The 13,103-nt window shown below is 40.1% G+C and overlaps 1 protein-coding gene across 1 annotated transcript in view; it reads left to right on the forward strand.

Moving 5' to 3' along the window:
• The first annotated feature begins 444 nt into the window (after positions 1-444).
• Positions 445-13,103, forward strand: part of TBCA (tubulin folding cofactor A) — a 66,761-nt gene continuing 54,102 nt past the window's right edge. Inside the window, exon 1 of the mRNA XM_019640989.1 lies at positions 445-606. Coding sequence (XP_019496534.1) covers positions 554-606 — 53 coding nt within the window. The 5' untranslated portion in view covers positions 445-553. The remainder of the gene's footprint in view (positions 607-13,103) is intronic.

Raw genomic sequence — 13,103 nt, forward strand, 5'->3', positions numbered from 1 at the left:
TTTTACAGGGGTCTGAGGTAGAGAGGGTAAAGATTGTCTTGATGGTGTGCATGATGGTAGTTTATTTCATTAAATATACATCCCTTTGTCCCATTTGACACCAGATAATGACACCGGAAATATACTTAATATGATTTTTAGGTCACTCTGTCCATTAAGCGGATAATTCGCAAAGCAAGGTCATGGTCAAACCAATCTATCCGGGGAGATGCTCAAGTTTCCCAGACAGCCCAGGCTGGGGAAACCGGGAAAACTTTAACTTGTGTCCACACTAAAATAAGGGCAGTTTAAGTACTAAAAGCCCTAAGCAAGAGCTTAGGTTTCGCGAGGCGAGAATTGGGTGGAGGCGAGGGACAGCCAGCGCCAAGACGGACCCGTCCGGAGCCCAGGACCCCCGCCCCCCGGGTGTGGCAGGAACGCCAGAGACGCGCCGAAGCCTGCGCATGCGCGCGGGGCCGCGCCGGCTACGCCGACACAATCGCCGCCTCCGCGCTCAGTCACTGCTCGGTTACTCCGGCTCTCCGCCCCTCCTTCCCGTGGCGCCCGAGGGACCATGGCCGATCCTCGCGTGAGGCAGATCAAGATCAAAACCGGCGTGGTGAAGCGGTAAGGAGCCGCGAGCGGCGCAGCCGCCAGCGCCTCCTCTCCCTCGCCTCATGGCGGCCCGAGAGGCCGGGCGGAGTGCAGGCCCGAGGCGGACTCCGGACTCCAGGCCTCACTTGGGGCTCCGCGGCCGGCGGGGACCGGGCAGGGACGGAGCGGGCGCGCGGGTTTCCGATCCTTCGGGCCGGGAGCTGCCCCTCCCCCTGCCTCTTCCCTGTAAACCCCAACCGTTGAGCCGCGAGGGTCTGCGGCAGTCCCGCCCCTCGGGCGCCGGCGGTCTGGGAGCTGGAGGGGCGGTGGCCGCGATCGCGAGGCTGGGCCGGGCTTGGGTCGTACCTCCTGGGGGCGCGCGCCCCGGGTCTCCCCGCCGACCTGACGGCGGAGAGGCGGACTCCGTCCATTACCTGTCCTCAGGTGGATCCGCAAGCCCGTTTTGAAGTTTCGGAGGGGACGCCCAGAGCCTGGCCCTCGACAAAAATGACACCTAGTTGGCGCCCCGTGGTCTAACATGGCAGACGGGACTCTCAGTCTGTAAGAACTGGGGCGTGAACTTCCAGCAGGCTCATCCAACTTCTGTGGGCTGACCCGTCCCCGGGCAGCTTTCCCAAAGCTCGCCCCGGAGGTGGTGGGATGCTGCTGTTTGAGTCAATAACTATCCCGGGTAGACCAGTTCTGTCATCGGCCGTCCTAATGCCTGACTGTTATTAGACGCTTCCGTGCTTCTTAGAACTTGATTGTTCGGACCCAAGAAGAGCAAACTTTTTGATGAGGCATTCCAGGAGTAAAGATAAACAGGCTTATAAAGAAGCAGGTTATTTTGTAGAAATAGCTGATCCTAGCCAGCTGGCTTCTTCCTCTTTGCCCACGTTTTTGTTTTGTTTTGTTTTTTTGTCCCTTTTAAAAATATTAACATCAGAGGAAGGACCCGGCAAAGGGGAGAATGAATTCATTTTTAAAGATATTTCCTCCGAGGCTTAGCATAGTACTGCACCATACTTTCCTAGAAACTTGATTATTAAGGCCGTAAGGCAATAGTATGAGTAGTAGTTAAAATGCACAGCCCTTTCTGAAGTGAGGCTGCTTGGGTTCAAATCTTGATTCTGCCGTTATTATTGTTGACTATATTACTTTGCACCACGCCTTAGTTTGCTCATTTGTAAAATGGAGTAAGTACCCACTTCATAAAGTTGTTGCAAGAAAGGCCTGCTAGTATGTGGCAAATAGCCAGTGGCTATAAATGTTGAATAATATTGTTTGTATTCCCGTTTTATAGATGAGAAACTGAGGTTTCACGAAGTTAAAGGAGAAAACTAAACTTGTGTAAGATCAGTGTACTAGTTAGTGGCAGAGCAAGGAAAAGAACCAGGGTTTCTGATTTACAACTTTTTGTTTTAAGTACAGTGCTTTTAAAAAGAGTATTTTTAAAAATGTGTGCTAATAGGAGGGGAATAGAGATATATAATTAAAAATGTAAGTAATTTGCACTATCACCCCAGAGTTCTGTTGTTCACCTTTGCTAGACTTAACTTTGGTTATGTCGTCTTAGTAAATGTGTTTGGCAGAAGTACCAGGGTATAATGGAGAGTGGTTTAGACCGAAAGTCATGAGAAATGACTTCTAATGGTAGTTTTCCATTAATTACCTACATGACCTTGTCGTATCTCATGCTAATGATCTATACTAGTTTATGAAATTACTCAGTTCAAGTAGTTATATGCTTACAATACATGTTTTAAAACAAACTCATTTAGATAATCTAAGTTTTTAAGCTTTCAAAAATCCCCAAGTACTTAGGGAAACTTCTTGGAATGAAGTTTTATTTTTAGCTTATTTCAATAATACGGCATATCAAACTTTAATTTTGATTCTTCATACTTCAGCAAATTGATCATTTTTGTGAAACCTTAATCTATATCTCAAATTGCTTATAAATTAATGGAAATGTCTGCTATACATTTTTTTTTCATGGCTTTTCTGTTGACATTTTGGTATAAAGCTTTCCCATAAATGCTATGATTTTTTTTTAACCTAAAATTTCTATTTTAGCTGTTTATTACTCATATTTTGCCTTGGTAGATAATCATTTAATCTGTAAATATTGTTCCCTACTCTCCTGTTACTTTTCTCATGAAATTTGTTTTACTATGACTCTGTCCATCTTCTGCCTTAGCATCCTATTTTTTAAATTCTACATTTTTTTCTCAGCAAAGAAAAAAAATAGATGAAGCATAAAGGGCAACATATTAATGGTTGCTGGGGCTGAAAGATCATGGACCTTCATTATAGTCTTATGTTTAAAATTTTTCATAATAAAAAGATTTTTAAAGGTACACATTTATCTCCTCTCTCCAAATTTAGTTTAAGACTTCTGGATTAGTTTCATGATTCAGACATGTTCTTGATTTTGAGAACAGGATTCTGTTCATTGGTTTCTTAAAGCAGTGGCCTAAAATCCAATTTCTGTTCTCAACACCATTTTTCTAGTCAGATGTCCATTTCCCATAGCCTCATTTCTCTTCAGAAGTCACACTTTTATTTGGAAGAAGAGATTTAAAGTCATCTTTCATGGACCCAATTCCTTTAGTTTTCTCTCCAGCAGTAGGGAGCCACTAGAAATATATTCTAGGTAGTAGTCCTAGATAGAGTTCAATTTGGGTAGACTATACTAAAGGAGGGTGCATTCTTAGAGTTTAGTGTCTAATCAAATCTGCTAGAATAGCAGGTGATCCAAAAGTTCCCTATAGTGGGTTTTAGGAAGAAATCTGGACAGGCAGGTGGAATGTTACAGGAGTATGGAAACAAGCAATAAATAGATGGTGGTATTTGGCATCAGGGAACTCAAAACAGTGAGTGGAAGATGGGTATTTCAGCATGTTGGCAAAACAGTGAAGGCAGGCTATTAGAAAGGAAAGTAGAAGCAAGTTTCAAGGCCATTATTTTAGGCCTTAGGAAAATAGGGAGAAGCCTCACAGTGCCCTAGTATTAGATAAACCTTGTTACCTTGAATGGCAAAGGCAAAGTATCTGATTTCTGGAAATGGATTTTAAGAGAGAGGTTAGACCCCTAGGAGCAAGGAAAGAGTCCAGTTACTAGGAATGGCTTGCAAGGTGAGAGTTGTACAGCAATGAGGCTGACTAGGTCCTGAGCCTCTGATTCCTAGGTCTCCTTAAATACCCACTTCCCAGAAACAGGATTGTTTTTCCAGAACTAATTCTGGCTGTGAAACTAGAGATATGTATTCACTAGGAGCTGGATGAGTAATTATACTAAATTTTTCAAGTAGTGGCCTTTGTTTACATGTGACTCACTGTTTAGTGGGTATTAGTTGGTAGGTAAGAGTCTGGCAGTCTCTTTTTAAAGATTTGGATCCATGCTCCAGAAAGATTGCTAGACCTACTGATGATATCCGTTACTGGGTCACAGCTAATCGGTAACCATAGCAGGGAGTTACCAAATATTACTCCAGTTTTCTCCGATGCAGAACTATAAAATTATCCCCTGCCCCCCACTCCTACCCCACAACCCCCTTATGTCTGGGTGGCATCGGTTGCCCTTGTTTACCTGGGACTGAAAGATTTCCCAGGATGTGAATCTTTCAGTGCTAAAACTGGGAAAGCCCCAGGCAAACCAAGATGATTAGTATTCATACCTCTTCTGTAACTATCTAATAGCACTATTTTCTGTGTTATTTGGAGACTATTTGATGATAGTGTGAATTGAATGTTGTACCTTACTTAAATTAAAACTTAAATGCATCCTGTAAATACAAGTCCGTGCTACAGGAGCTTTTTTCTGTATTAATTTAAATAGTGATTTATAAAATAATTTTCACTAAAGTAGATGAAAATATAGGCTTGATGTTTTAAATGTTGGTATGGTATTTCAGCTAAATGACACGTCCACAATAAGTTTCCAAATAGGATTTGTGTTTGTAAGTTTTTTGTTTTTACTAGAGTTATGGTAAATTCAAGAAATTCTTCTGTAAGAACAAAATGTTTTTATCCACTTAACATAACTTTAAAGGCAACTTGTTTTCAGTTAAAGCTTGCCGAACTAGCCCACTGGTGAGTGAATTAATTGATTAAAAATACTTTCTTAAATATATCTTTTTTAACCATTTTAGATTGGTAATGGCTTAAAATCCAATGTGAACAAAGAATGTTAGGGCATTGGAAATAGCACTGACATTGGCCCATAGTTTCCCTCTGATTAAATGAAAGTGACACCAGTAGATTAGAATGAGACTAGGACAATTCACACTGCAATTGTGTTAGTTTAACTTTAACAATCTTTTAACACTCTTGTTTAAATGTAGCTGACATACCATAATTACAAATCTACAAGCCTTGATTATAGAATTTTACATCATGAATCTGTGGGGAAATTGTATTGATTTTTTTTTTTTTAAATAAAGCAAGCACCTTTCCCAAACTGTGGCATCTTCCCGTTTGTTTATATCTATACCTCTGGCATACAATTCTGTATGGTACACACACACACACACACACACACACACACACACACACACACGTACAGCAGGCAGAAAAACAACATCTAAGGTAAGTAAAATCTCCATGTTAATTCATTAAATATATATATATATATATATATATATATATATATATATATATTCATGTGTAATATAGACATATATGCCATACTGGCTGACATCAGTGAAAATGACACATATATTTACATAGGCAGAGATAGTTTTCCTGCTTTAGCTTTAGCTGTTTATACACTTCTCATATTTAAAGTAATGATGGATAGAAGTATGGTGGACAATTTCTGGGAGAGGTTAAGGACAGAGCCCTGTAAATTATTCCTGTAACTTTAGTAACTTGATCTTTTCTCCTCCAATATCATACCCATTGATTTGAGTTAAAGCCAAAATGGCCAATTTCCTACCTTGAAATTTAGCCAACTCCTTTTGGAATTTCTGTGAATGTATCCAGTTCTGCAGAGTGATAGTCAAAGGGAGTGTCAAAATAGATTACAGGTGGTCAACTCTTCACCATCTTCTGCCAACTACTTGGCAAGCAGTGACTCTTAGGAGCTACATAGCTGGCAACAAGATGTCTCTTCAAGCTGAGAAGGGAGAAAGTTAAGGCTACTCATGACCATGGTTTTCCCAGTGAAAGCTGTATTATTGTGCAAATTGGTGGGGGGGTTTGATACGGGAACCAACCATGATTCAAGAGTTGAAACTTTTAGTCCCATCTTCTGACTTCTAGGGCAGGGAAAGGGAAAGAGGTTGCATTAGTCACCTATGGGCAATGATTTAATCAGTCCTGCTATGTAATGAAGCCACCGTAAAAATAGAAAAGGACAGGATTCAGAGAGCTTCCAGGTTGGTGAACCAGAAGGCATTCATGTGCCATTGTGCCAGACCTCGCCCTATAAATCTCATTTGGCTGTTGATTTGTATCCTTTAATAGCCTGTATAACAAACCAGTAATCTAGTGAGTACATTAGTTTCTTGAACTCTGTGAGCAGCTCTAGCAAATTAATTGAACCAAAGGAGGGGGTCCTTGGAGCCCCCTGATTTATAGACAGTTGGTCTGAAACACAGGTAACAACTTGGGCTTTCAATGGCAGCCTAAGTAGGAACAGTTTTGTGTGACAGCTCTTAACCTGTGGAATCTGACACTGTCTCCAGGTAGATAGTGTCAGAATTAAGTTGAATTGTAGGACGCCCAGCATGTGTCAGAGAATTAATTGCTCAGTGTGGGGATAAAATCCACACAATCAGAATTGGTGTCAGAATCAGAATTGTAGGCTCTCAGTAATTTTTTTTTTCCTCTCCAGCAGTCCCTCCTCCCCCCTCAGTAATTTTTAAGAGTGTAAAGGTGTTGTGAGATAAAAGAGTTTGAGAACCATTGCACTAGAACAATACTCAAATTTTTTTATGTTAAGAGAATCAACCTGAGTACCTTTCAAAAAACATTTACCCAGGCTCTATGCCCTAAGATTCTAATTCTATAAGTGTAGGGCAGGATCCAAGAATTGGTATGTGTTACAATTACAAACATTTGTGTAATTCCTTTGTATATGTTCCTCTAACCACACTTTGAGAAGCATTTACTACACTCTTTGAGCTTTTGGACGTGCAAGACTGTTTTGTTTTATCCATGTTTGTACCTTTAGCATACTGTCTTAATGTACAGTAGGTGCTCAACAATGTTTGTTGAATGACTGGATGGATGTTCAGGGTAGAGTTGAGATCCAGGTGACGGACAAGCAAGATGTTTTCTTATTTGGAATGGAGAATGTAAATTGGGATGACTAGCAATGACTTGGGTTACATGAAAAAAAAAAGAGACTTTAATTGTTTTTAGCTAATTCTAACAAGATAAAAGAAGTCACTCTGATACCTTATTTATGTTATTGGTGAATGAAGTATTTTATATGTATATATATTTCCCATAGCTGAGATCCCATATAGGTGCTAAGGTATTTTTATGGAAAAATTTCCCCAAATACGTACTTGGTTTATCAGATTATACCAAATTTATCCATAATTAGTTTTTCTCCACAACTGTGATGAATATTGCTACAGATTTTAAGAGGTGCGATGAAGAATTGATTCAAATTGTTGCCCCAACAATATTTTCTTTCTTTCAACCTTAGTTGCATGGAATTGAATTAATCCTTGATTTGTGCCACATACTCATTATTGGTTCATGCACAACCCTTTTTTGTTTGTTGTATGCCTGTATTTATTTACTTTTAAATAATAACCTAACACAAAAACTAAAATTATGATAATAGCATATCTAAGTTTGTGCTCCTCGCTCCACTTGAATTAACTACTATTTGTAATCTATGTTTATCATTACCTTGCTTTTTTATTTTCTATAATTTTATCATTTGTATAATATTAAGTATATCATTTTGTTATTTTTTAATTTGTATGAAGGATATATTCTGGAACTTAGTTTTTCATTCAGTGTTATGTTGGTAAAATTCATCATATTTTTAAATTTAGATGCACTACATTTGTTTTGACTGTTGTGTAATAGTCCATTGTGTGATAATACCACAATTTATTCGTTCTTCTCTTGATGGGCATTTGGATTGTTCCAGTTACTGTTTCTATGTACATTCTTGTTCATGTGTTTGGGAATAATGTATGAGAGTTTTTCTTGGATATTTATCTCAGAATGGAATTTTGGAATCATAAGGTATGTAAATGTTTGCTTTTATAAGAATGCCAAACGGTTTTCCAAAGGGATTGTACCATTCCCCTTAGATAAAGAGAGGAGCCCCCCAAAAATATACTTAATCAACTCTTTCCTCCTTGTGTAGAATATTGTATATGCCTCAGGCAACCCAGGGTTTTTGCCTGGTGGGGGGCAGGTCCTTCAGGAAAGGCAACCCTATCCATTTCCAGGCCTGTGTATTCAGTGCCGGATACCAAGCGGGGTGAGGGAGGCCTGCAGATAGAGGTCTGGATAGTGGGTCCTGAAAACCCTCTTGGTGCTGGGTAGTTGAGGAGCCAAAGCCAAAGAAGGCCAAGAATATTACTTTTTAAAGATTCTTTCCCATGTTATGTTAATTCTATTCCAGTTTAATTGAGACAGAATTGACATATAACATTGTATTAGTTCAAGGTGTACAACAAGATGACTTGGTATATTAATATATTGCAAAATGATTACCACAAAAAGTTTAGTTAACATCAATCATTTCAAATAGTTAAAAATATTTTTTCTTTTTAAAAATTATTTTTTTCCAGTTGAGTTGACATTCAGTATTATTTTATATTAATTTCATGTGTACAGCATATTGGTTAGACATCTATATAATTTATGCAGTGATCCCCACAAATTAGTCTAGTATACTCCTGGCACTATATATAGTTGTTGCAGCATTATTGAGTACATTCTCTGTGCTGTACTTTACATCCCTTGGACTATTTTGTAACCACCAATTTGTGTTTCTTAATCCCTTAACCTTTTTCACCCATTTCCCCAACCCGCCTCTCCTCTGCCAACCATCAGTTTGTTCTCTGTATCTATGACTTTGTTTTGTTTGTTCATTTACTTTGTTCTTTAGATTCCACAATAAGTTAGATCATATGGTATTTGTCTTTCTCAGTCTGACTTATTTCACTTAGCATAATACCCTTTAGGTCCATTCATGTTGCATAAATATATTTTTCTTATGATGAGAACTTTTAAGGTTTACTCTCTTAACTTTCAAATATACAATACAGTATTGTTAATTATGGTCATCAGGCTGTACATTACATCCCTAGAACTTATTTATAACTGGAAGTTTTTACCATTTGGCCACCTTCACCAATTTCCCATCTGCTGCCTCTAGCAACCACCAATTCTCTTGCAACCACCAATCTGTTCTCTGTTTCTGTGAGTTTGGTTATTTTAGATTTCCACATATAAGTGAGCTCATACAGTATTTGCCTTTGTCACTTAATTTCGTTTAGTGTAGTACTCTCAAGGTCCATCCATGTTATCACAGATGGCAGGATTTCCTTTGTTTTTGTTTTTGTTTTTAAGATTTTTATTGGGGAATTGAGGAAGGGAATAGTGTTGGGGAATTGGGGAAGGGGAACATTGTGTTTTTCCAAGACCCATCAGCTCCAAGTCAAGTTGTCCTTCAATCTTAGTTATGGATGGCACAAGCTCAGCTCCAAGTCCAGTCGCCACTTTCGATCTATTATAGTTGCCAGGGGTGAGGGGGAGCGCAGCCCACCATCCCATGCAGGAGTCAAACTGGCAACTTTGTTGTTAAGAGCACACGCTCTCACCAGCTGAGCAGTTGCTCAGCTCAAGGTGATGTGTTCAATCTTAGTTGCAGGGGGGCACAGCCCACCATCCCATGTAGGAGTCAAACAGGCAATCTTGTACATCTGAGCCATCCAGCTGCCCGTTGGCAGCTCAGCGGCAGCCCAGCTGGGGGGCAACTCACTGGCCTATGTGGGAATTGAACCAGCGACCCTGTTGCTCAGAGCTTGCACTCTAACCAACTGTGCCACCTGGCCAGCCTGAGGATTTCCTTCTTTTTTATGGTTGAATAATACTCATCTGTTAATGGACACTTGGGTGTTTTCCATGTCTTGGTTATTGTAAATAATGCTGCAGTGAACATGGGAGTACAGATGTCTTGTTGAGAGAGCTATTTGTATTAATTCCAATATATGATACCTTAAGTTCTTAGGTTTGTACAGCATTTCTAGAGAAAGATTTTAATTTATTGTTGATAATGTTTAATTTTTAACCCAGTACTGTATGTTTTTGTAATTGTCACTGCCATAGGTTTAAAAACCTAGCAGACATACATACTCTCAATCTTCTCCACCTGTCACCCTAATCAGAACGAGATGTTTATTTTGATTTATTTATATATTTTTATATATATATCCTAGTGGAATTCGAAAATGTATAAGTCTTAAATTAGATTTTTTTATTTTCTATGTTTTTTTAAAAAAGCTACAGTAGCATTTCTAGTATTAGATTAAATAGAAGTAGTCTCAGGAGCCAACTTTGGCTTTTGTTTGTAAAAAGAATAATCCTAATGATTTTCTGTCTTTTAAGTGGGCAGTATTATACATAATATTTTGTGTTGACTCTGGATCTTTATTGCAAATATCTTGTCGTAAACACTGGCTGCCTCCTCACTATGTATTTTTTTCTTTTCTTGATATCTACCTGTATTACCCCAGCATCGACTGTCCTTCGCCACATAGACACAGCCCACAGTTCTTTTTTCTTTAAGATTTTTATTTAAATATAGCTAACATACAATATTATGTCAGTTTCAGGTATACATCAATAGTTATTCAACATTTACATACCTAAAGAAGTGATCACCATCTGATCATATAATGCTATCATAGTATTATTGACTATATTCCTCATGCTGTACATTACATCTCCATGACTTATATGTTTCATACCAGGAAATTTGAACCTCTTATTCCCCTTCACCTTCCCCCCTTTTTAATTTTTCAATTACAATTGATATTCAATATTATTTTATGTTACTTTCAGGTGTACAGCATAGTGGTTAGACACTATATATATATATATATCAAATTTAAGAAGTGATTCCCTCAGACTAGTCTACTACCCACCTGGTACTATACACAGTTAGTACCATATTATTAACTATATTCCCTATGCTTTATATCTCCATGACTATTTTGTAACTGCCAATATGTACTTTTTAATCCCTTTAACTTTTTTGCCTCCCAATCCCCTTCCTATCTATCACCCCGATAAATCTAGTACCCATCTGACACCATACATAGTTAATTACAATATTATTGACTATATTCCTTATGCTATACCCTACATCCCTGTGACTGCTTTGTAACAACCAATTTGTACTTTTTAATCCTCTCTCCTTTTCCACCAACCCCCAACCCCCTTACCTTCTAGCACCCATCAAGATGTTCTCTGAGGGCCAGCCGAGTGGCTCAGTTGGTTAAGACCTTGCTCAAGAGTTTGAGCTCTGAGCAACAGCGGTTTGATTCCCGGCCCGAGCTGAGCAGCTGCTGAGCTGCCAACAGGTGGCAGGATGGCTCAACTTAAAAAAAAAAAAAAAAAAAGGTTCTCTGTATTTGAGTTTGTTTCTGTTTGTTTATTTTGTTCTGTAGATTCCACATATAAGTGAAATTATATTGCATCTGTCTTTCTGTGTCTGACATACTCAGCACAATACCCTCCAGGTCCATCCATGCCCCCGCAGATGGCAAGAACCCATTCCCTTCCATAGCCGAGCAATATTGCATTATATATGCACCACCACCTCTTTATCCATTCATCCATCTATGGACATTCAGGCTGCCTCCACATCTTGGTCATTGTAAATAATGCTGCAATGAACATATGGATGCACATATCTCCTCAAAGTAGTGTTTTTGGTTTTCTTCAGATAGATACCCAAAAGTGGGATTATTGGGCCCTTCTTTGTCTCGTTATAGCCTTTGTTTTCAAGTCTGTTTTGTCTGGTATAAGTATTGCTACCCCAGCTTTTTGTTTGTTTCCATTTTTATGAAATATCTTTTTCCCATCCCCTGACTTTGAGTCCGTGTGTGTCTTTCCATCCGAACGAAGTGAGTCTCTTTGAGGCAGCATATGTAAGGGTCTTGTTTTCTTATCCATTCCGCCACCCTATCTTTTTCTTTTTTAAGATTTTTTATTGGGGAATTGGGGAAGGGAACAGTGTTGGGGAAGGGGAACATTGTATTTTTCAAGGACCCGTCAGTTCCAATCTTAGTTGTGGAGGGCGCAAGCTCAGCTCTAAGTCCAGTCGCCATTTTCAATCTAGTTGCAGGGGGACATAGTCCACCATCCCATGCGGCAGTCCAACTGGCAACCTTGTTACACACTGAGCCATGCAGCCGTCGGTCGGCAGCTCACAGCTGCTCAGCTCAAGGGGCCATGTTCAATCTTAGTTGGAGGCGGGGGGCCACAGCTCACCATCCTATACGGGTGTCGAACCGGCAACCTTGCTGCTAAGAGCACGCATTCTCACCAGCTCAGCGGCAGCTCCACTCAGGTGCAGCTCACTGACCCATATGGGAATCGAACCAGAGACCCAGTTGCTCAAAGCTCACGCTCTTGACCAACTGAACCACTCGGCCAGCCCACCATATCTTTTGATTGGAGCATTTAATCCATTCACATTGAAAGTAATTGTTGATAGATAACATAGTTGTTGCCATTTTATATATATTTTTTTATATATTTGCCAATATATATATATATATATATATATTTTTTTTTTAAGATTTTGGGGAATTGGGGGAGGGGAACAGCGCTGGGGAATCGGGGGAAGGGGAACAGACAAGTTGCTGTACTTTTGTTCTTCAGTCTAGTTGTGGAGGACGTAGCTTCTCTGGCCCATGGTGGTATTATCATTGCGCTCTTCCCGTGTGAGGCATATCGGTCGCCAGCCTCTAGATGGCCGCTCACCGGCAGCTCTTGGCAGCTCACACTGGCTGCCGGCCACACATGGTAACTTATGGAAACCCACTGCAGCAGGGGCTGTAGCCTACGCCATTGCCGGCGACTCACGGCAGCCCAGCTCCAGGTCGAGCTGTTGTTCACCACCTTAGCTGTAGAGGGCAGTGTCACTGGCCCTCACGTGGGATCCAAACTGGGGCCCTGCTGCTGAGAGCTGGTGTCCCAAGCTAACTCTTAACCAATGTGCCACTTGGTCGGCCCTATGACTCATATTTTTGATACTTCCCTCTCTCTCTCTCTCTCTCTCTCTCTGTCTCTCTCTCTCTCTCTCACTCACTCTCATCTTAAAACAGTCTCTAAGATTCCTTGTCATACTGGTTTGGTGGTGATGAACTCCTTTAGCTTTTTCTTGTCTGGGAAGCCCTTTATGTGTCCTTCAATTATAAATGATAGCTTTGCTGGGTACAGTAATCTTGGTTGTAGGTCCTTGCTTTACATCACTTTGAATATATTGTGCCAGTCCCTTCTGGCCTGCAAAGTTTCTGTTGAGAAATCAGCTGGCAG

Source organism: Hipposideros armiger, unplaced genomic scaffold (assembly GCF_001890085.2).
Source record: "Hipposideros armiger isolate ML-2016 unplaced genomic scaffold, ASM189008v1 scaffold_55, whole genome shotgun sequence".
Taxonomy (NCBI): Eukaryota; Metazoa; Chordata; class Mammalia; order Chiroptera; family Hipposideridae; genus Hipposideros; species Hipposideros armiger.